Consider the following 20,420-nt stretch of genomic DNA (forward strand, 5'->3'; position numbering starts at 1 on the left):
AAAGAAAGCTTAATAGTTATTTTGGTAACCGAAATCTTCCATAATGCAGACTTTTTTAGGCTATATTCAAACGAAATGCCAGGAAATTCACACTGCCTTCAATTTAACATCAGTGTAGAAATATGGCCTGTGTTTTATATGTTCATCCTACAAAACCAAACGCCTACTACATTTACATTTAGTCATTTAGCAGACGCTCTTATCCAGAGCGACTTACAGTAAGTACAGGGACATTCCCCCGAGGCAAGTAGGGTGAAGTGCCTTACATTGGCGCGGCTGGGAGTCGAACTGGCGACCTTCAGATTACTAGCCCGACTCCCTCACCGCTCAGCCACCTGAATCCCATTAATGTATATATTAATGGATATAACGTGATCTAACAAGACTTGGTAATAATGTAATAAATAAAAGATTGAGAACTGTGTCTAAAATATACTTTATTGGACATTTGCCTTTGAAAGGGGAATATTCGCAGAACCATATAGGCTACAAGACGTTTCCATCAGATGTAAGTGGGGGTGAAACATAGTCACTGAGGACCTTCATTGTCCCACAAAAGCAGTCTTGCTTGATGACACGATCAAAAAAAGAATAATGGGTGTGTTTAACAAAAGCTTCTGAAGGCAAGACTAATATTATTTAAATATAGGCCTATATCATTTCATATTGTGGTTACCGGTTAAAGTATCAATCTTAGTCTTTGCTCCAGATAGATGTCAACAATCTATGCTTGCGCTTAACATATTATACTTGCCATCACGTCATGAACGTTTTTACGAAAAATCAAATCTGTTTTAAAATAACGGGAATAAACTCTATTAACAACATTTCATGTATATGTGACAACATTTTCTTAACTAACAGGGCAGGCAACTCAAGCCAGTTCTCCCTGTGCTCATTCCAATATAAGTCTATGGCTCATTCAGCTCCATGTAAATCGGCTATCGGCCAATGTGAACTTTGGTGCTCGTGCCCTGTTAGTATCCACGAGCACATTTGCAGGCAACTTTTATTGACTTAAGCAAATAAATGGGGTGCTAGTTTACCCATTTCGGATTGGTCTCAAACTTAGCAAAAATCGGGAAAAATTATTCTATGAAAAAGCTAGTAGTATGAGCCAGGTTTGAGAATCGAACAAAAAATATTGGGGGAGATAGTTTTGTAAATGTTGACTGGAGTTAGTAGAATAAAAACGACCGGAAGACACGGAAACCTAACCGTAATGCAATACCACCTACATCCACCGGAGCCGTTGCTTCAAGCCGAGGGGCGAGGGGTGGGGGCTCGGAAAACCTACGTGTCCGTGAGAATCAAATGAGCAAAGCCCCCAGAATGCAACGAGTTCTACACAGAATGTTAAAAGGGAAGGAAGACAAATGCATTGGAAAAAACATGTAACTGGGCTAACATTTTGCTTTTTTTTCGTGCCGTCATATTTTACAAATAAGGTTAGTAGGCTAGGTCTGATGCAGTAGTCAGCCTCTCGTCCATTAACATTGAAATGTAGTTAACTATTTTATAGTATGTCTAAACATTATAGCAGACAATGCAGGCTGATAAGCGTGAGTGGAATGTAATCATGATTCTTCCGTGTAACTCCAGTTTTTTTGAGTTTGAGTTAGGCTACTTATTTCCTGGAATTCTTAGCTGACCAATGCGGTTCATGAAGCTTTTCAGTAGCTAACTTTCTACTCCGCTATCCGGTCATGTTTCAGTGCCGCTTCAAATTCTTCATTCAAGTCGGCCTATAGGTATAGCTGGCTCTCAAGTTTATAAAGCACATGAAGTTTTACAAGCTTCCGATGATGAGCACTTGAAAGCAACGATAGACCAGCCTTCTTGATGACGTACTATGTTGTTTATTTTGCAGTATGTCCTGTCTGTTTTGAAATTCACTTATCCAACCCTGTTTCAGGGGTAAGTAGGACCATCTTGTTATAAACAATGTGGCACCTGAAATGTTACCTGTAAATAATGTAGCCTATTGTGTTAGTGAGAAAGTAATGTATAACAAGTTATAACACTACATTCATCAAGTAGCTTATGTGTAGGCTACATGTTAATACCATGTTATGGAAAATTGCTTTTTGGCTGTAGGTTCACATGATAGGTAAATCTCTTGTTTTCCAATTGTGAATACATTGACAAAAAGCAAGTTCTGTAACAATTATCCATGAACAGTAAATCAGTATTCTCACTTTTGTAAAGTTTGCAACCTATAAGCTGAGCATTCCTTTCAGGAGGCTATTTTCTGTTTAGTTTCTGAAATCCATCAATCATGCATGTTGGCATAATATTGTGTATTGTCCTCGTTTTTATGACAGTGTGTTTAGGATTGTCCCTACTGCATGAAAAAAGTGTTCTCACTTTAGAAAACCAAAGAGTTTGGTTGTTTTCAGCATATATTATGTTCTTGAGCCATGGTCGCCGCCAGGAATTTTGGGCCCCATGGAAAAAAAAAGAAGAAAAGTTGATCATTTCTATCAGTTTTCCCCTGTCAGTCAGTTGTCCTAACTTTTCCACCCTATATGGCGCCCCTGTCCTGAGCACTTCAGAATTGTCATTGATGTTGCCCATCACCTGTTATATCATAAATGTAACCACATTTTGTAGTTTTTCTTAATGAAGTACCAAGTAACCAAAAGCATACTTGAAATGCTGTGATTTCTAACAGTTGAAGAGATAGGTAGGAAATACTTGAAACTAAAGCCTTAAATTAATTCCTTGGTTCTGTCTTTTTCAGATGGCAGACATTAATTGGCGTGCTTCTGCTGCTTCTGTCAGGAAAGCTTGGATGGGTGGAGATGAGCAGTTTTTCAAGGTATCCTTTTATTATCCTCCCTTTTATTATCCTCCCTTTATTTAACACATTTCATAAAACTGAAATATTTTGCTGTTGAATATATAATATCTGAATTATTTGTATGCCGAATTTAATAACACTGAATTATTTTTTATCCATACACATTTCTAAAATTCAAATTGCAGGAATTCAGATTCTTGAAATTCAGATTGCAGGAATTCAGATTCTTGAAATTCAGATTGCTGAAATTCAGATTGCGGAAATTCAGATTTTGTCTGAACTAATTCAGATTGTTGAAATTCAGACTGCGGAAATTCAGATTTTGTCTGAACTAGGCCACAGGTGAAACGGCTTGTTTTCACAGGAAAAAGTAGACGATTTCAGAACGACCGAACTTTACCTCAGAACAAACTGAGTTGCTAGTTGGAGGAAGACTCAGATCACACATACGTATCTGGAATAGCACACATACGTCCCGATGTGTAGAAGATACGTCGGCAAGATCTAGTATGGAGATCGTTGGCATTTGATCGAAACTGACTTGTGGACGATGAATCAAATCACACCCGGCCGCACTACAGATATATCCTGTTAACCATAGATAACTCCTTATATCTATGCTGTTAAATACTATGTCCGATCTCTCAGACAGCAAATATGTCACTATCCATAACCGATCTGAAATGTCACTTAGGAAATGAACATAGCCTATAGGCTGAACATTGACTTTGATAGGAATAAGGAGACAATGAAAAATATGCTTGACCATCCAAAATTGGCTATTAGCAATACAGTAGCTAGCTAGCATGACTTGATTCAACCTGGATTTTCTGTGCGGGTATTATAATTAAGAGACACAATTGAAGTTCATGATTTTATATCAGGCTGGATGTTGATGCCATCAAGCTCTTAAAAGAACTCCAACACAGAAAAGAGAACAACGGAACATAAATATATAGGCTATAGCTTTGCCAGTTGTTCCGCGTCTTCCATCGGTCTACGCCGCCCTCCGACTGTCTCGACTCACTTGGTAACAGTAACTGCCGATTTTCGCAGAGAAGACACAAGTTTTTACAAGTTTCATAAGCACTTGCTCCATACTCTTCCTCCAACGAGCAACTCTTAGATTTGTTCTGAGGTAAAATTCGGTCAGAGAATGTCTAAATTCGGTCGTTCTGAAATCGTCTACTTTTCCTTGTGAAGGCAAGCTGTTTTACCTTTGGCCTAGTTCAGACAAAATCTCAATTTCCGAAATCTGAAATTCCGAAATCTGAATTTCAGCAATCTAAATGTCAAGAATCTGAATTTCAGCAATCTGAATTTCAAGAATCTGAATGCACGCAATCTGTATTTCAAGAATCTGAATTTCAAGAATCTGAATTCACGCAATATGAATTTTAGAAATGTGTATTTCTGGATCAAAATAATTCAGTTTTGTTAAATTTGGCATACAAATAATTCAGATATTATATATTCAACAGTAAAATATTTCAGTTTTATGAAATTCGACATACAAATAATTCAGATCTTTCACATTCAAATTCAGATGCTTTTGTCAGCTTTCTAGCTCCATATATGTTGTGATGACATTAGTCTTAGGCCGAATCCCAATACTCCCCCTTACCCCTTCCTCTTACCCCTTCCCCTTAGTTTTGCGCGTTCCTGTGAGAGCTAGTGGTGTCCCAATACTCTTTTGGAGCTAGGGGAAGGGCTAAGACTAAGGGGTATACACCCCTTAAAACCAAGTAAGATCGGGAGCTTACTTGAAACCTAGGGCTATGTGAAAACTGCGCGACCGGCAACAATGGCGACCAAATCATCCAGAGTCCGATAAATGTTATATTATCGGCTTAATGAATTGATAATTTTTTTTTGATTTGTGTTGTGTTATATACAGTCATGAACATATATATATTTGCAACCATTTTCCTAATTGAAACGTTTCTAAAAATCGCTAGTTTGGTACGCTAATGTTGCAGTTCTGAATTGCACAACAGTCCCGCATTTCTTTGACTAGCATGTCTACAGTTCTAAGTAAACTCCATTAGCAGCGAATTTCGTTTAATATCAGTGCACAACGCTACTTGCTTTGGAGATATCGATACGTGCTAGATGACGTACCTGTAACCAAGTGGCGTCCCATTTCCTAGGGCTATGTAGCCCTTACCCCTTACTTTCGAGGGCCAAGGGTAAGTTAAGGGGAAGGGGTAAGGGGGAGTATTGGGATTCGGGCTTAGTCAGAAGACGTAGATGCGCCTTCCTCCACATTTGACATTGCTCTAGTAACTAACAATGTACACTCTGCGCACGCAGCATGAAGCGTCCATGTATGAAGCACACTTCCTTCTGGTTGTGTTATTTACCATGTGTGGTATGGCTGAGAGAGAGTAGTTGTGTTATTTAACCATGGCTGTGGGAACTAGGGGTGCTGAGGGTGCTGCAGCACCCCCTGACAGCACGAGCATTTAAATTGATATGACTTAAAAATCCACCACCGTGGCACAGCTCCACAGTAGCGGACTGGCCATCAGGAGCACCGGGAGAAGAATAATGATGGAAAACCGGCTAAGAAACGTAGGGTGGGACTGAAAAATTAAGAGACAAAGAAATCACCATCACTAGACAAGGTTTTACCAATTGTAAAACAGTTATGTTTATTTTACATAAAGCTCAACTATTTTGCCCTCAAATAAAGGCGAAACAATTTGCCAAAAAGGCCAAAAAATTTGCGCGCTCGCATTAATGATAGATCTCCCAAACTTGCATCACATCGAACACTGAATATGCTTGCATTAGCAGGCCAGCTTTGGTGACGTATATGGGGGCCAGTTCTGATGGGCCGGTCTGGATCAAAGTCCAGGGCCTATTTTTAGTCCCAGTACGTCCCTGCCCCCCCCAGCACCCCCTTGATAAAATATGTTCCCGCGGCTATGTATTTAACTACAGTATGGTATGGTTGAGAGAGTAGTTGTGTTATTTACCTACAGTATGGTATGGCTGAGAGAGTAGTTGTGTTACCTACAGTATGGTATGGCTGAGAGAGTAGTTGTGTTATTTGCCTACAGTATGGTATGGTTGAGAGAGAGAGAGTCGTCGTGTTATTATGGGGGTGCTCCCCATCTTCCTTTTTAAGAGCTTGATATTAGAGACAACATTTTAAAGTGATCATTATTTTCACAATCATCTTATAAACTCTCAATAGTCGCCCTGAAATAAGAGTTCTGCTATGGTGACCAGGTGATGCAGCTGAAGTAGAGACCAGTAGTTGTATGGACAAATTGGATAGCGTTTTCTAAGCTGTATTTGCGGCATCTCAAAAATTGCAAAAAGTATATATTTTTGGATACCAAAGCAGATGACTCAATATGGAGGTCAAAGAGAAGCCCCTGATCTGTACAATATGACTGAGTTCTGTCAACTCTACTCTGATATTGTGAATTGCAGGTCTGCAGCTCTCTCCTGGCTTCCGGGCTCACTTCTGTTTGTAGGAAACATATATGCTGGGTCCAGAGCCTTAGCATGCCTTGTAAGTCATTAACATTCTAATTTTAAATATTACATTTGATTGATAAGAAAGCAACCAAGTTGACTGTGCCAGATAACTTGCCTAACTTAAACACATTTTTTTATATATGTTCATATTTGGCTTAAGTAGATAGAATGGAATAAACAAATAATCTCAGCATGTTCCATAGTGGGGAATGGAAGGGATATTTGATGTCAGATATTGTCAAGCTAATTATTGCTTATAGGTTTAGTGCTGTTTTCGTTTATAATTTATCTTCATAATGGCTCTGGATCTGAATTTCTCTTATCTATTCCAGCCCATTGCTTTCTTCTTCACTCTTCATAATGCCTCTGAGGTGGTATATGTCTTTATGGAGAGATTGATTAAAAGAGATGTGAGTGCAAAATTTTTGACATACTTCATGTTTACAAGTAGCCTAATCGTACACTTTCTACACATGTAATTAATTTATTTTAATTAACATACAGGGATTTACAGAGATATCAGGGATGAAGGTTATAAGGTTTGTGCTTTTTTCCTGAATCAAAAATGAATCAAAACAGGGCTATGGGTAACTCAGTAACATAAACATGAGCTAACTGCTGACAAGGTTGTTATGTCATGGTGTACTTATCATTGGCAAACACGTGCACAATGATGCAGTGCTAGCATCGTTCATTGAATGCTTTGTATTTGACTTGGTGTTTAGTGTGAGTGTGGTGCTGCTCTCTGCTGTCAGCCTGCCCCTTCATGACCCCCAGGTTTGTACATTACTCCACATGTTGTTGATGTTTCACTAATTTCCCTAAATCGTAATAATGTATAAATATAGTACTATGAAATCTTAAAAAGAAAATCTTCCTAGTTTGGCCTTTTGCCGATTTCTAGGTTGAACTTTTTGGAGATTTATTTGTATTTTTATACTATGTACTATGAAATATGTAGTTATTTTAATTGATTGAATTGCTTCATGTGGTGTTATCCATTTATAGTATATATGTATAGAAAATGATGGTCAGTAACACATAAATTAATTACAGTGTATGTATGGCAGGGATGTCACGACATGGATCCCAATATACTAACACAATACTGTATTGTATTACTGCAACATGTTGAACAGTAGGTCTTCATAATCTCATCCTTATATGATGACTTAAAAATTATAATTGGGAGTTTTTGTGCATTTTCGTAAAATGGACACATTCAGCAACGCAGGCAGAGTCTTTGCATACATGCTGATGCTCTGTATTTTCTCCATGCATGTTGATGACATGTGGTGTTTAAAGAAAGGTTAACGGTCAAATCTAACACTGTGGGGGCCAAAACAGCCATGGAGGCTTGTGGTAGCGCCTTGACTACAGACGCTACATTCGTGAGAACAGTGTCGTATTTTGTATTTCATATTTCATATTCTTCTATGGGTATTTCACTTAACAAAGTGACAGTGATAACTTTTCAGCAGAACTGTTCGCAGGTGTGTTCTTAGAATGATGAATCCCAATATTTTGTAAGTTGAAAGCTTGTGCCCCGTTGCTCCTATTTAGCATAGGTAAACGCCCCATTAATTCCCATAAAAGAGCATGATATGGCAGGGCCGTGTGCACACTCAGAGAAATGTCAAAACGACGTGGTAAAGACGGTGGAGGCCTCGACAAAAGACAGAAAAACTCTGAAGTGGAGGTACAGCTGCAAGAAGTTAGCAACAAACGACACATCATATGTCCGGCTTCAACACAGGCACTATGGGTGCGGCCCATTCAGAACCTTTTACTGGTTCTATTATGTCTTCTTTCAAAAGTCTGTCAATCTCTGTTTCCACCTTTGGCTTCATAGCATAAGGCACAGGTCTTTGTTTGTAGAATCTTGGTGGTTCCTCCTTGTCTACATATATTTTTGCCGGGGGGCCTTTCAATGTTTCAAGTTTCTCCTTGAACACATTCTCATGTTTCATTAACGTTTCCTCCAATGTCAACTGTCTCCTGTACTTTATTTATTGTTCCCCAACCCAACTGTAGTTCTTTTATCCATCCCCGACCCAACAGATTTGGTCCACTGCCTGACACATCTACATTTATATTTAGCAGACGCTCTTATCCAGAGCGACTTACAGTAAGTACAGGGACATTCCCCCCGAAGCAAGTAGGGTGAAGTGCCTTGCCCAAGGACACAACATCATGTGGCACGGCGGGGAATTGATCCCGCAACCTTCTGATTACTAGCCCGACTCCCTCACCGTTTAGCCATCTGACTCCCATACTACTACAGGCAGCTGTGTCAAATTCTCTTTGTGCTTAACTGTCACCTTAACTGCACCCAATGTGTCTACTCTCTCACCTGTATATGTTTTCAAATGTAAAGAGCAAGGCTTTAAGCTAGGAACTTTGACTTTGCCCCACAACTTTGAGTACTCTGATCTGTGCATAATAGTAACACTGCATCCCGTATCTACCTCAAACTTCACATCCGGCCCATACCTTCAAGGTTATTTGGATAGGTGATACTTTCAGGATGTCCTCTGACATGCTATACATTGTAAACATTTGTACGTCTTCCACATCGCTCTGTTCAGCTTCCCTGCTGATGTGATGTTCCCCATAATTGGTTTTCACTTTTCCTTGGTTTTGCCTTCCTTCCTCTCTTGGTTTAGACACTCCGGTAGATGATCTTGCCCTACACGCCCTTTTTAAGTGACCTTGTTTACCACAATGATGGCACCTTTCCTTCACGAAAACGGCACTCATTTGCCATGTGATTTCCTGCACTTCTGTAACACCGTCTTATGGACCCCTCTTGTGCTGGTGTCTCACTCTGATGCGGTCTAAACTGGAACACACTTCCTTGACCCGTCTCTGTCTTCCCTGTCATATTAGCACTGTATTCACTTTTACCTTGTATTTCTCTCACATCTTTGGTAGCAGTCTCCATCGCTTGAGCAAGGACCAATGCCCTTTCAAATGTAAGTCCAGTCTCGGATAACAACTTCAGTTGAATACGGTCATTATTTATACTGCAGACCAACCTATTTCTCAGCATCTCCTTTAAGTTGTCCCCATAATTGCAATCCTGTGCCAATCTACGCAGCGCCGCTACATAGTCATCAAATGACATAGTCGCCCACACTTTCATCCTCGCTTCTGTTCCTTGAATTGAACGTAAACCGTTGCACAATTTCGCTCGGCTTCGGGTTGAAATGCGCCTTAGTAATTCCACTAGCTCAGCAAATTGCTTCACTCCTGGCCTCACAGGACTAAGCAGATTCCTCATCAGACTGTAGGTTTGACTTCCAACTGAACTCAACAAAATTGCTCTTTTCTTGTCATCATCCACAATGCCGTTCGCCTCGAAAAAATAGCCCAGCACTTCGCAGTATTCTTCCCAAGACTGTGTCTGATGATCAAAGGTCGATACTGATCCTACCGTGGCAGCCATGACTCCGCTTACAGCTAGCTAGTGTTAGCCTTCCAGAAACGAGCTCCTTCGACGTCTACACTCATAAACGCAAAAACGTTGACATCTCCCGTCAGCTGTTCACCTCGTCGCCAATGTGATAATTCCAAAGAACACTTATGAGATGCAATAATTACCAGGGAAGGTCTAGAACACGGGTGATTTATTGACTTCACATTCCAGTTTACATGTGTCGTTTTTAACCCAAAAAAACACCTGCCAAAGCAAGCTCGATAGCACAACGTCATTCCTATCAGCGCCACCTGGTGGCTCCTGTCTGATTTGCCAAAGCCACATTATCACAGTATGCTTTGAAAATAGTTCACTTTTGTAAGAAGTATACTTAGAAAATAGTTCACTTTTGGTGTACTTTTAAGTATGCTATGAAAATAGTTCACTTTTGATGTACTTTTAAGTATGCTTAGAAGCAGAAAATGTTATATATTTCTTCTGGAGTAGGATGCACGTTTTTCTATTATTATACAGCAAAAACAGTCAAAATAATTTTAAAGTACATTGCAGGTTAAATTTTTTAGATCCGTCTCATTCTAATTACATTACATTACATTTAGTCATTTAGCAGACGCTCTTATCCAGAGCGACTTACAGTAAGTACAGGGACATTCCCCCCGAGGCAAGTAGGGTGAAGTGTCTTGCCCGAGGACACAACGTCCTTTGGCTTGGCGGGGAATCGATCCGCAACCTTCTGATTACTAGCCCTAATTATTCATATCTATGAAAATCTATTATGCATTGCACATAGAATCTTTTTTTGGTACTGAAGCTGTAACCTTAATTACTGCCAAAACATTCTGAAACCCTATAATCTTTTATTAATAATTATCAATTGGAGTATTAATGGAAAAAAAAGAAAAAGCTACTTGAGAAAGAAGCAGACAGAAGGGTTGCATTATGCATTTGAAGGTTATACTGTCAAACTGACTGAAGAACGAAATAACGACGTGAAAAAATGAAGATAGCATGGCTGGTCAATTCCGATGATGCAAGGCGGTAAATAGTGTTAACATTTGCTGATAAGTTTGCCGTTTGTTTGAAATACAATTGTAACTTCATGAATTTCGCTCTGTAATTCACCCTGGCGGTTAGCTAGTGCTAACCTCATGAATCCGGGTCACGGCACCAATGTGACGGTATGTAACGGACGTGGCCACACTCCGTCACTACAAGGCGTCGTTCGCCACTCGCTGGGCTCGAACGCACGACCTCTGACTTGCCAAGCGCAACCACTACCAGCTACGCCAAAGAAAAGCTAGCTATTCTTTGACGCGGGTAGCCCATTGCATACCTGAGGAGTGAGTTTCACAGGTTCACACCTGTTACACAAGGGCCCCTGTTCTCGCTAAGTGATTTATAATCTGAGGCGTTTGAGGGGCTCCTAAACATTATAATATATTAGTAAATTCACTTCTTGAAGTAGTATTAATTGAAAGTGCTCTTTAAAGTATTGCAAAGTATACTTTGAGGCTCTTTGGGAAGTAAACTTAATGAACTGAAAGTGCACTCCACAGGTTACTTTAGAGTATTCAAAGGTATACTTTTAAGTACTTTGGGAAGTAGGGGTGGGCAGTATACTGATATGAACGCGAATACCAGTATTGTGTTGTGCCATGATATGGATTTTGCCATATCATGGATTTCACGATATATTAATAAATGTATTAGAAAAGTGTTTCTGTTTGGAATAAAATATAAGTCAAGTGATATTGCCTAATGGGCTAGTTCAAATTTGTATCCTTTACAAAAAAAAAACATGCAGCATGGACGCTGCACGCATAGTGCCAGCCAATGAAAGTCAACAAAGAAGCTAACGCAACTTCAGAGGAAGCAAACATTCATATGAGTAAACTGCTTTTGTTGGCAAGTGTAAGCAAGCGTTAATAATGTCTGAAAATAACGACAGTGGGGTTGATTTGCCGGACAAAGAAGAATTGGTTAAAAAAAATAAGCCTCTGTCGTTTAGAAATGATCTACATTTACATTTAGTCATTTAGCAGAAGCTCATATCCAGAGCGACTTACAGTAAGTACAGGGACATTCCCCCCGAGGCAAGTAGGGTGAAGTGCCTTGCCCAAGGACACAACGTCATTTGCCACGGCTGGGAATCGATCTGGCAACCTTCAGATTACTAGTCCGATTTCCTAACCGCTTAGCCATCTGACTCCATTTTTGGTTTTCAAGTTATCCGACAACGACCAACAAACAGTAGCCTACTCTGTAAGGTGTGTCGAATTGTGCTAGCCAAAGATGGAAACACTAGCAATCTCTTTCACCACCTGAAAGCCATGCATGTGCGTGAAAATGAATCTACCAGAATGCGTTTGACAAATCTAGGGCTGCAACTAAAGATTATTTTAATAATCGATTAATCAGTCAATTCTTTTTTCCAACCCTTTATTCAAAAACAGAACTGACAGTGCATATTCACAGTGCAAAAAATCTTCAGAATGTGCACAAACAGGCACACCATTTTGAAAAAGTTATTAATATTAGCATGGATTTAATGCTATTTTCCAAGATGGTTGTGGAAGTAGGCCAGACTTTATTAGAATAATCTGGTGTATATTTCAGATTTTTTGACACAATTTTGAAAAAATAATAGATTTTTCGAGGATTAAGCTTTTTTCAAAGATTAGTGATTTTCTATCATTTTATTTGAAACTTCATTGAAAAAGTAAAGGCTGTGGAACTATACCAGACATTGTTAAGATACTCTGGTGCCTGTTTGAGGTTTCATATTCCCAAAAATATTATAAAAGTCTAAATGTTTCAAAATGGTATGGTTTGTTTTCACCCGGTCCCTAACGCGATGCTGCAAAGTAGCTTCTTCCGAATGTGAGTCGAATGTCAAATATGAAACTAACTTCACCTTGGTCAATTACATTTACATTTATTCATTTAGTAGACGCTTTTATCCAAAGCGACTTCCAAGAGAGAGCTTTACAAAGTTCATAGGTCACTGATAATAACAACAAGATAGCCCCAAAGCATTGCGGGTTGCCAATACAAGAACCGCACATTGCGTACAACCAAAAAATAAGTGCCAAAGGGAAGATCCCTAAGAGCATGTAGTTAAGCAAGTTACAATTAAACAACATGAATCTCTAAGTGCAAGTGTACCTGCAGAAAAAGCAAGCAACAGTAAAAATTAAAATAAGATTAACTAAAATAGAATATTTTGCAGCGAATACAACAGTTTAAATCAGTTACCACTAACCAACAAGAGCAACAAGTCTCTAAGCAAGAGTCATTGTGATCCTTGAGGAAACTAGCATTGGGTTCAGCAAACCATTCATAAGTACCGTTGTACTCCCGGAACAAGTGTGTCTTGAGCCTTCTCTTGAAGGTGGAGAGACAGTCTGTGTCTCTGATGGAGGTGGGGAGTTGATTCCACCACTGGGGGGCCAGGCAGGAGAAGAGCTTGTGTTGGGACCGGGCGGTCTTGAGCAAAACACACTGTTTCGATGTATTTAGTGTGAAATGCTCCCACACCTTGGATGACTTGGGTCGTACAGATTTCTCTGCCTCCGCCATGTGTTTCTGAACAACGTTACTAAACAACGTCTCTCAGATGGCCTTTCCTCTACCTCTGCGCTCAACTAAACCTTTTTTTTTTATACTCAAACATCTCTGCGACATATTGAGTGGCGTAATAATCGCGCAACACAACAAATCGATAATGAAATTCGTTGCCAACGCTTTTAATAATCGATTTTAATCAATTTAATCGATTAGTTGTTGCAGCCCTAGACAAATCCAATGCCAGGTTGGTTAGCATTGTGAAATGTATGTTTATTGTAGGCCAACACAATTGAGTATTCAGCCGTGTAATAATTGTTTATAGCTAGAGCTAACTCCACAAATATTTAACAGTTTTTTTGCAATCCCATAAACGCAGGCTACTGTTGAACGCGTAGGCTACTGAAAAGTCGATCTTCCGTGGCAATTAAACGCTGCAAAATTGGGAAAATTCAACTCGTGACAGTAACACACCGGAGTTACCCAATCCAAATACCGATACCGTAAGTGCATAAAATGATTCCGTGATAAACATTTTAGGCCATACCGCCCTGCCCTATTGGGAAGTATACTTGATGAACTGAAAGTGCACTACACAGGCTACTTTACAGTACTCAAAAGTAAACCTTGAAATACACTATATACGTTAAAGTGTATTAAATGACCTAAAAAGTGGGCCAATTCAGTTTACTAAGTACAAAAATTGTATTTAAATAAGTACAAAAATAGCATAAAAATAAGTACACTGCTAGTATACTTTAAGTTAAATGATAATAGTATACTAAGTATACTTACAAAATAAACTTGAAGTATACTTCTTTTTTTGTAAGGGTGATCATAACAACGAGATAGCCCCAAACATTGCGGGTATTCTAACATGTAGTGAAACCAAATAAGTCCCAAAGGGAAGAACAATAAGAGCAAGTAGTTAGACAAGTTACAATTAAACAGCAAGAACCTCAAAAGTGCAAGAGTGTACCTGCGGAAAAAGCAAGCAACAATAATATATTTCCTAGCGAGTACAATAATTTTAAGATAGTTACAACAAACCAACAAGAGCAACAAGTCTCTCAATAAGAGTCATTTTGATCCTGGGGGAAAACTAACATCCAGCCAATCATTCCTAAGTGCCGTTGTACTTCCCTGATGGAGGTGGGGAGTTGATTCCACTATTAGGGGGCCAGACAGGAGAAGAGCTTGTGTTGGGACCGGGCACTCTTGAGCAGTGGGACCACCAGACGGTTGTCAGAAGAAGACCGTAGGTGGCGGTGCAAGGCTGAAGGAGAGACTTGATGTAGTCGGGTGCAGTCCGTTCACTGCTCGGAAGGTCAGTACCAGTCTTGAATCTGATACGTGTCGTGATGGGAAGTCAGTGGAGGGAGATGAGGAGCAGGGTAACATGGGAGTGTCTGGGTAGATTGAAGACCAGACAGGCCGCCGCATTCTGAATCCTCTGGAGAGGGCGGATTACGCATGCTGGGAGACCGGCGAGCAGCGAGTTGCAGTAGTCCAACTTTGAGAGGACAAGTGCTTGGACTAGCAGCTGGGTGGAATGCTCAGACAGGTATCTCCTGATCTTCGGGATGTTGCAGAGGGTGAATCTACACGACCGGGAGACCGCAGCAATGTGGGCCGTGAGGGAGAGCTTGTCATCCCTGAGGTTCCTGGCAGAGGATGAAGGGGTCACCATGTCAAAGAAAATTCTTGCTGGACTGTGTAGATTTGAATATAGTCAAAGCGGTTTCAATACAATTTATTTAGACTATACAATTACATATGATTAAACAAAGCTTTGCTGATCAGTCATTAACGAAGGAGGTGCCATCCACACAGATCGTTCGTAAGAGTGATAGAGAACTATCACACATGCACTGCCTTATATAAACTTTAGATCAAATGGCATTCTATAAGGTCAATCAATCAATGTAGCAAACTCTGTGATTGGCTAACTCAACTTAGTGACAGCTTGAAACAATACATCTCCAGTGTGTCCCAAAGTTCTTTGATGTCACAGCTCTCTCCAGAGCAGTAGATAATAAAGCCACAGGGGTTGACCAGTCAAATGGTCAACTGTCTTTTGTGTGGCCATCTTCAAACAATACTTTTAATTAACACAAACAATGAAACAGGACACAGTCCTTCTAGCCAAAGTTTAAAGCAACTGTCTCATTGACCCCTTACAGTGATCAGAGGACAGAAGGCCATATAAAATGCTTCACCCATCCCCCAGGGCAAGCTGCCCACAGAGCCATCAGCACCTCACATTCCTTTGAACTCAACTTAATTATCTTCCCTTCCTGTCTCTTACCAATGAACATAGAAGATTATAGATTTCATGCACATACATCTATGCATATGACCAACATTTCTACCACAACCGTCGCCGATCCCAGGGTTATTGAGAGATTGTGGGAGATGGAGGGTTTGGCCAGGATGATGAAGGGTTCTGTTTTGGCTAGGTTTAGCTGGAGGTGGTGCTTGGCCATCCAGGCGGAGATGTCTGTGAGGCAGGCCTCGATCCTAGCTGAGATCCCCGGATCAGTCGGGGGGAACGACAGTTACAGCTACGTGTCGTCAGCATAGCAGTGGAAGGAGAAGCCATGGGAGGTGATGATCAGTCCAAGCGAGGTGGTGTACAGGGAAAAGAGGAAGAGTCCAAGGAGGGAGACCTGTGGGACACCAGTGGAGAGCTGGCGGGGGCCCGACACTTTGCCTCCCCAAGTACCTCCCGGACAAATCCTCAAAATCTAATAAAAGTACCCCCGGAATAAAAGTACCCCCTGGAAAATTGCCAAATCAATACGCAAATTGTTTCCATATGCTATCAAAATGTGTTCCTACCAGTGTAAGTGCGCATTTTTTACTGTCACTTGCAATCAGGAATAGAAATGGACAGCAAATATAGCATTGCTAGGAAAAAACTTCAACACTTGTTGTTTGGAAATACATAATAGTTTGATTTTTTTTTTTGGTTACAAATATTGTACAAGTACTTTTCCTCAAAAAACTTACAGTCGACATGACTGCAACATAACATGAAAACCACTAGCAAACAAAGCATTGCTAGGAAAATACTTAAACACTTGTAATTTGGAAATACACAGTTCTTACAAAGTTAAAAAAAGAGGCTGTCAAAATACAAACATACATGTACTAGTACTATCACCTTTCCTAAAACAGCTTACAGTCAACATGACAACCACTACCGAATAAAACATTGCTAGGAAAATACCTCAATGCCTGTAGCTTGGAAATACATAGTTACAAAGCTGTCAAATAACAAACATGCCATGACAACTGGTATACCTCAACAAACTTATAGTACACAACTATACAATTGCAGGTGCTGTGATATTTCTAATGACATCATCTCGCAGCACCTCATATTCTTGTGCGGCATACAATCCTGAACTTGCACCAGTACTAGTTACACCTTCAAAGTATCTACTGTACTTGAGTTCGCAAATATAAAAAAGTTAATACGCTGGGATTTTTATTTGACAATGAGAGGCTCGTTGTCTATAGGTTGTGACTGTCATGCTGGTGTGCTGAATGGGAATCGTTATGTGAGTGTACAGTAGCTAGAGCTAACATCAGAGCCATAATGAGGCTCTGGCTAACATATACTAGCTTGCACTGACAACCTTCAGTTGGTAGCTAATGTCTTTAGCTAATGTAAGCTACTTGCCAGTAGCTAGCTAGCTACGGTAGCTAACGTTTTCACATCAAAGAGTTCAAATTGATCCCTTCCCTTCCCCAAAAAAATTCATGGAATTTTCTATAATTATGTATCGATTTTCAAAAATAAACGTACCGTCCAAAATAAGAACGTACTGGGTGGATTTTTCGGGTAAAAAAAATAAGCCTACCGGTACGTTTATTTGGGTGAAAAGAGTAACCGTATCAAATGCTGCAGAAAGGTCCAGCAGAATGTTAACAGATGACCTCGAAGCTGCTCTGGCAGACTGGAGGGCAGTGGTGACTGACAGGAGGGCGGTTTGTGTGGAGTGGCCTGTCTTGAAGCCCGATTGGTTGGGGTCAAGCAGGTTGTTCTGAGAGAGAAAGTTTGACAGTTGGTTAGGTACAGCGCGTTCAACTGTTCTAGAAAAGAATGGTAGCAGTGATACCAGTCTGTAGTTCTGGAGGACAGCTGGGTTAAGGGAGGGTTTTTTGAGTAGAGGACTAACTCTGGCCTGTTTGAAGGCAGAGGGGAAAGTGCCAGAAGTAAGAGAAGAGTTTAGGACATGGAGAAGAAAAGTTATGATGGAGGGAGAGATGGTTTGAAAGAGAGGGGAGGGGACTGGATCAAGGGGACAGGAGGTGGGGCGATGAGAGAGAATGAGGTCAGAGATCTCTGCCTCGGACAGGGGAGAGAAAGAGTTTAGACATTTAGTTGGGTCATTCATAGAGGGTGAGTGGGTAGGAAAGGTAGGTTCAGGGAACCAACTGTTAATGTCAGCAACATTTTTCTCAGAGAAGGAGGAGAAGTCATCTGCTGTCAGGGTGGAGGGGGTGGTGGGGGAGGGGGGTTAAGAAGGGTGGAGAAAGTAGAGAAAGGTTTGTGAATGTTTGAGGCAGAGTTAATTTTGTTCAGAAAGTAGTGGGTTTTAGCATCAGTTATGCGGGCAGAGAAGGATTTGAGAGTGATACTTATCAAGGTCCAGACCGTCTTTAGACTTGCGCCATCTCTTCTCAGCTGCCCAAAGGATGGACCGTTCTTCACGAATAACATCCATGAACCAAGGGCAGGAGGGAGAAGTTCACACAGGCCTGGTTGACAGGGTACAGAGAGTGTCAAGTGATGCAGTTAATGTGGATAACATGGTGTTAGTGGCAGTGTCTGCGGGGTGGGACATGAACTCGTCAATAGGAGGGAGGATGTTACAATGGAGGAGAAATGGGAGGGGGATAGGGAGTGGATGTTGTGGCGGAAAGTTACGAGGGGAGGGGAGGTAGTAGGGGTTGGAGGGAGAGAGACAGAATTGGATGAAAGGTGTGATCAGATATGTGTAGTCGGGATACAGAGGCTAAGTCAGTGACACAGTTACATGTCAGGATGAGCTGCTTTCCTGCCTTGTGGGTCACCGGTGTGTTCAGCAGCTTCAGGTCGAAGGAAGTCAGAAGAGACTTGAAGTTGACAGCCTGCGTTCCTTCGAGGTGGATGTTGAAGTCCCCAAGGAGTATCAGCGGTGTTCCATCATCCGGGAGGACGCTGAGGAGCATGTCCAGCTCCTCCACAAAGTTAGCTAGCGGCCCTGGCGGGCAATAGAGGACAACTAGAAACAACTTTGAAAGGATCAGTTTTCATTACATAAAGGTGTTCAAATGATTTGGCAGTAACAGAAAGTGGTGTGGATGTGTATTTAATATGTGGGGAAATAAGCAAACCTGTCCCACCACCTCGCCCGGTTGAGCGAGGTGAGTGAGAAAACGAGTGGTTAACGGAGAGAGCAGCTGGAGTTGCAGTGTTCTCTGGGCGGATCCATGTCTCTGTCAGCGCAAGGGCGTGGAATGCAAATGCCGGGATAAAGTCTGTCTTGCTCACAGCAGACTGGTAGCTCCAGAGCCCTATAGAAAAAGAGAGGGCAGGTGGAGAAGATCTGGATATGTAGCTAAGATTAGAAGTGGAACGTAAATACATTGTGACATGTCTACGTCTGCGAGTGGTGTAATGAGCGGGGATGCTGAAGAAACACATGCTAGTTATGAATAAGTTCTAGGTGGATTGAATACAAATAGGTTGATACTTATCAGAAGAGGTGATCCGCCTCGCCGGCCATCCTCGGTGGACTCCCGCAGGTAGACTCCCTGCCTTTGTTTGACTGAGTCTTCATGCACCGAGGCTGCCAGACTAGGCTGCCTGTGTTGTGCTAGCCGCCATAAATATGCTAATCCGTGGCTGACGATGGCCCTAATTATAATGTCAACAGAGCTGGGTCTGCGGCCACGAGTACCCTGAAACTCAAATCGCTAGATAGTTACCATAAACCAATCTAGCTATATACCCTAGAGCCCTGCCTGTGATGAGACTAAGTCTAACGAACACAAATAATTAAACAAGGTCAGATTAACCCTCTAGTAAGATGACGGTCACAATGTTCACTCAGATACACAGATGCACTCGCTGGCTTGGCGCATGACGATGGGCCGCTAGAGAGTCAGCGCTGCTCTAGAGGTAGCATTTGCCCGTGTTGGATGAGAAGGGTACTGGAGGGTACCATTAACGATGACTAAGGCTATGTGTGCACATCCGTCATGTTGCATACCATCTGATGCGCAGTCTACGGAACTGTTCCACACGCACGTCCCATCCAGACCCAGTGCTCGACAAGACATGCGCCTGCAACCAGCCCCATACACCGATCTTCTCTCCGGTACCCTTCTCATCCAACGCGGGCAGATGCTACCTATAGAACAGCGCTGACTCAATAGCGGCCCATCGTCATGCGCCCAGGATGTACACAAAGACAGCACAAAGACGCTATGCTGGAACACGGGATATGTTATCTAGTGGAAAGGAACAAGGTGTGTGTGTCAGCAGCATGCTGTTCCCTGGCCAGTATCCAGGGTATCTCCTTAGATACCTCCAGCCAGATTGTCATAGTGCATGCAGCATGCATGCTCATTGGCAACGAAGATCAGATATTCTAGCATTGTGATGATCCGGTAGCTTTCTCTGCCATACAAGGCAGATTTATGCTACCTCTAGAGACCCGCCCTCTAGCGCCCGTCGGTAACCCAAAGGATGAACGCGAAGGTGCTGGTGTGCGCAGACATGGAATGTTACCTGAGGATGTGAGAACAAATGTGTCAGCAGAGCATCCGCTGTTCCCTGGATTTAATGTACGAAGCCACCCAGCCACAGGATACATGCGGGCCACATTGGTCGCCGGAGGTCTCAGACCCGCTCCGCTTGAGCACTTGCTCAGCTTCAGCACTATGCCTAGAGTGGACAGTCGCTGAGCGTTATCCAATGCAAGCCTCTATTGTGTACCAGCTGCAAACATTGCCCGACACAGTCACAGTCTCTGTTGTTCTCAAGCGCTCATCAGTTCTGCGCTTCCACGATGTCCAGCGCGGACGTGGACACCAGAAGCAGAGGTGGCCGCCCCGATCTGGAAG

General features: G+C 41.7%; 1 protein-coding gene across 9 annotated transcripts in view; it reads left to right on the forward strand.

Moving 5' to 3' along the window:
• The first annotated feature begins 1,248 nt into the window (after window positions 1-1,248).
• Window positions 1,249-20,420, forward strand: part of LOC124470017 (transmembrane protein 241) — a 37,976-nt gene continuing 18,804 nt past the window's right edge. Inside the window, exons 1-8 of one of the 9 annotated variants that reach the window (XM_047023673.1) lie at window positions 1,250-1,448; window positions 1,716-1,751; window positions 1,871-1,917; window positions 2,744-2,821; window positions 6,248-6,329; window positions 6,628-6,705; window positions 6,800-6,834; window positions 7,021-7,072. In XM_047023673.1, coding sequence (XP_046879629.1) covers window positions 2,805-2,821; window positions 6,248-6,329; window positions 6,628-6,705; window positions 6,800-6,834; window positions 7,021-7,072 — 264 coding nt within the window. In that variant the 5' untranslated portion in view covers window positions 1,250-1,448; window positions 1,716-1,751; window positions 1,871-1,917; window positions 2,744-2,804. Of the gene's footprint in view, window positions 1,449-1,715; window positions 1,752-1,870; window positions 1,918-2,742; window positions 2,822-6,247; window positions 6,330-6,627; window positions 6,706-6,799; window positions 6,835-7,020; window positions 7,073-20,420 lie in introns of all 9 variants that reach the window. The other 8 variants (XM_047023667.1, XM_047023666.1, XM_047023675.1 and 5 more) reach the window with 8 other exon arrangements.

This window comes from Hypomesus transpacificus, chromosome 8 (genome assembly GCF_021917145.1).
Source record: "Hypomesus transpacificus isolate Combined female chromosome 8, fHypTra1, whole genome shotgun sequence".
Lineage (NCBI taxonomy): Eukaryota > Metazoa > Chordata > Actinopteri > Osmeriformes > Osmeridae > Hypomesus > Hypomesus transpacificus.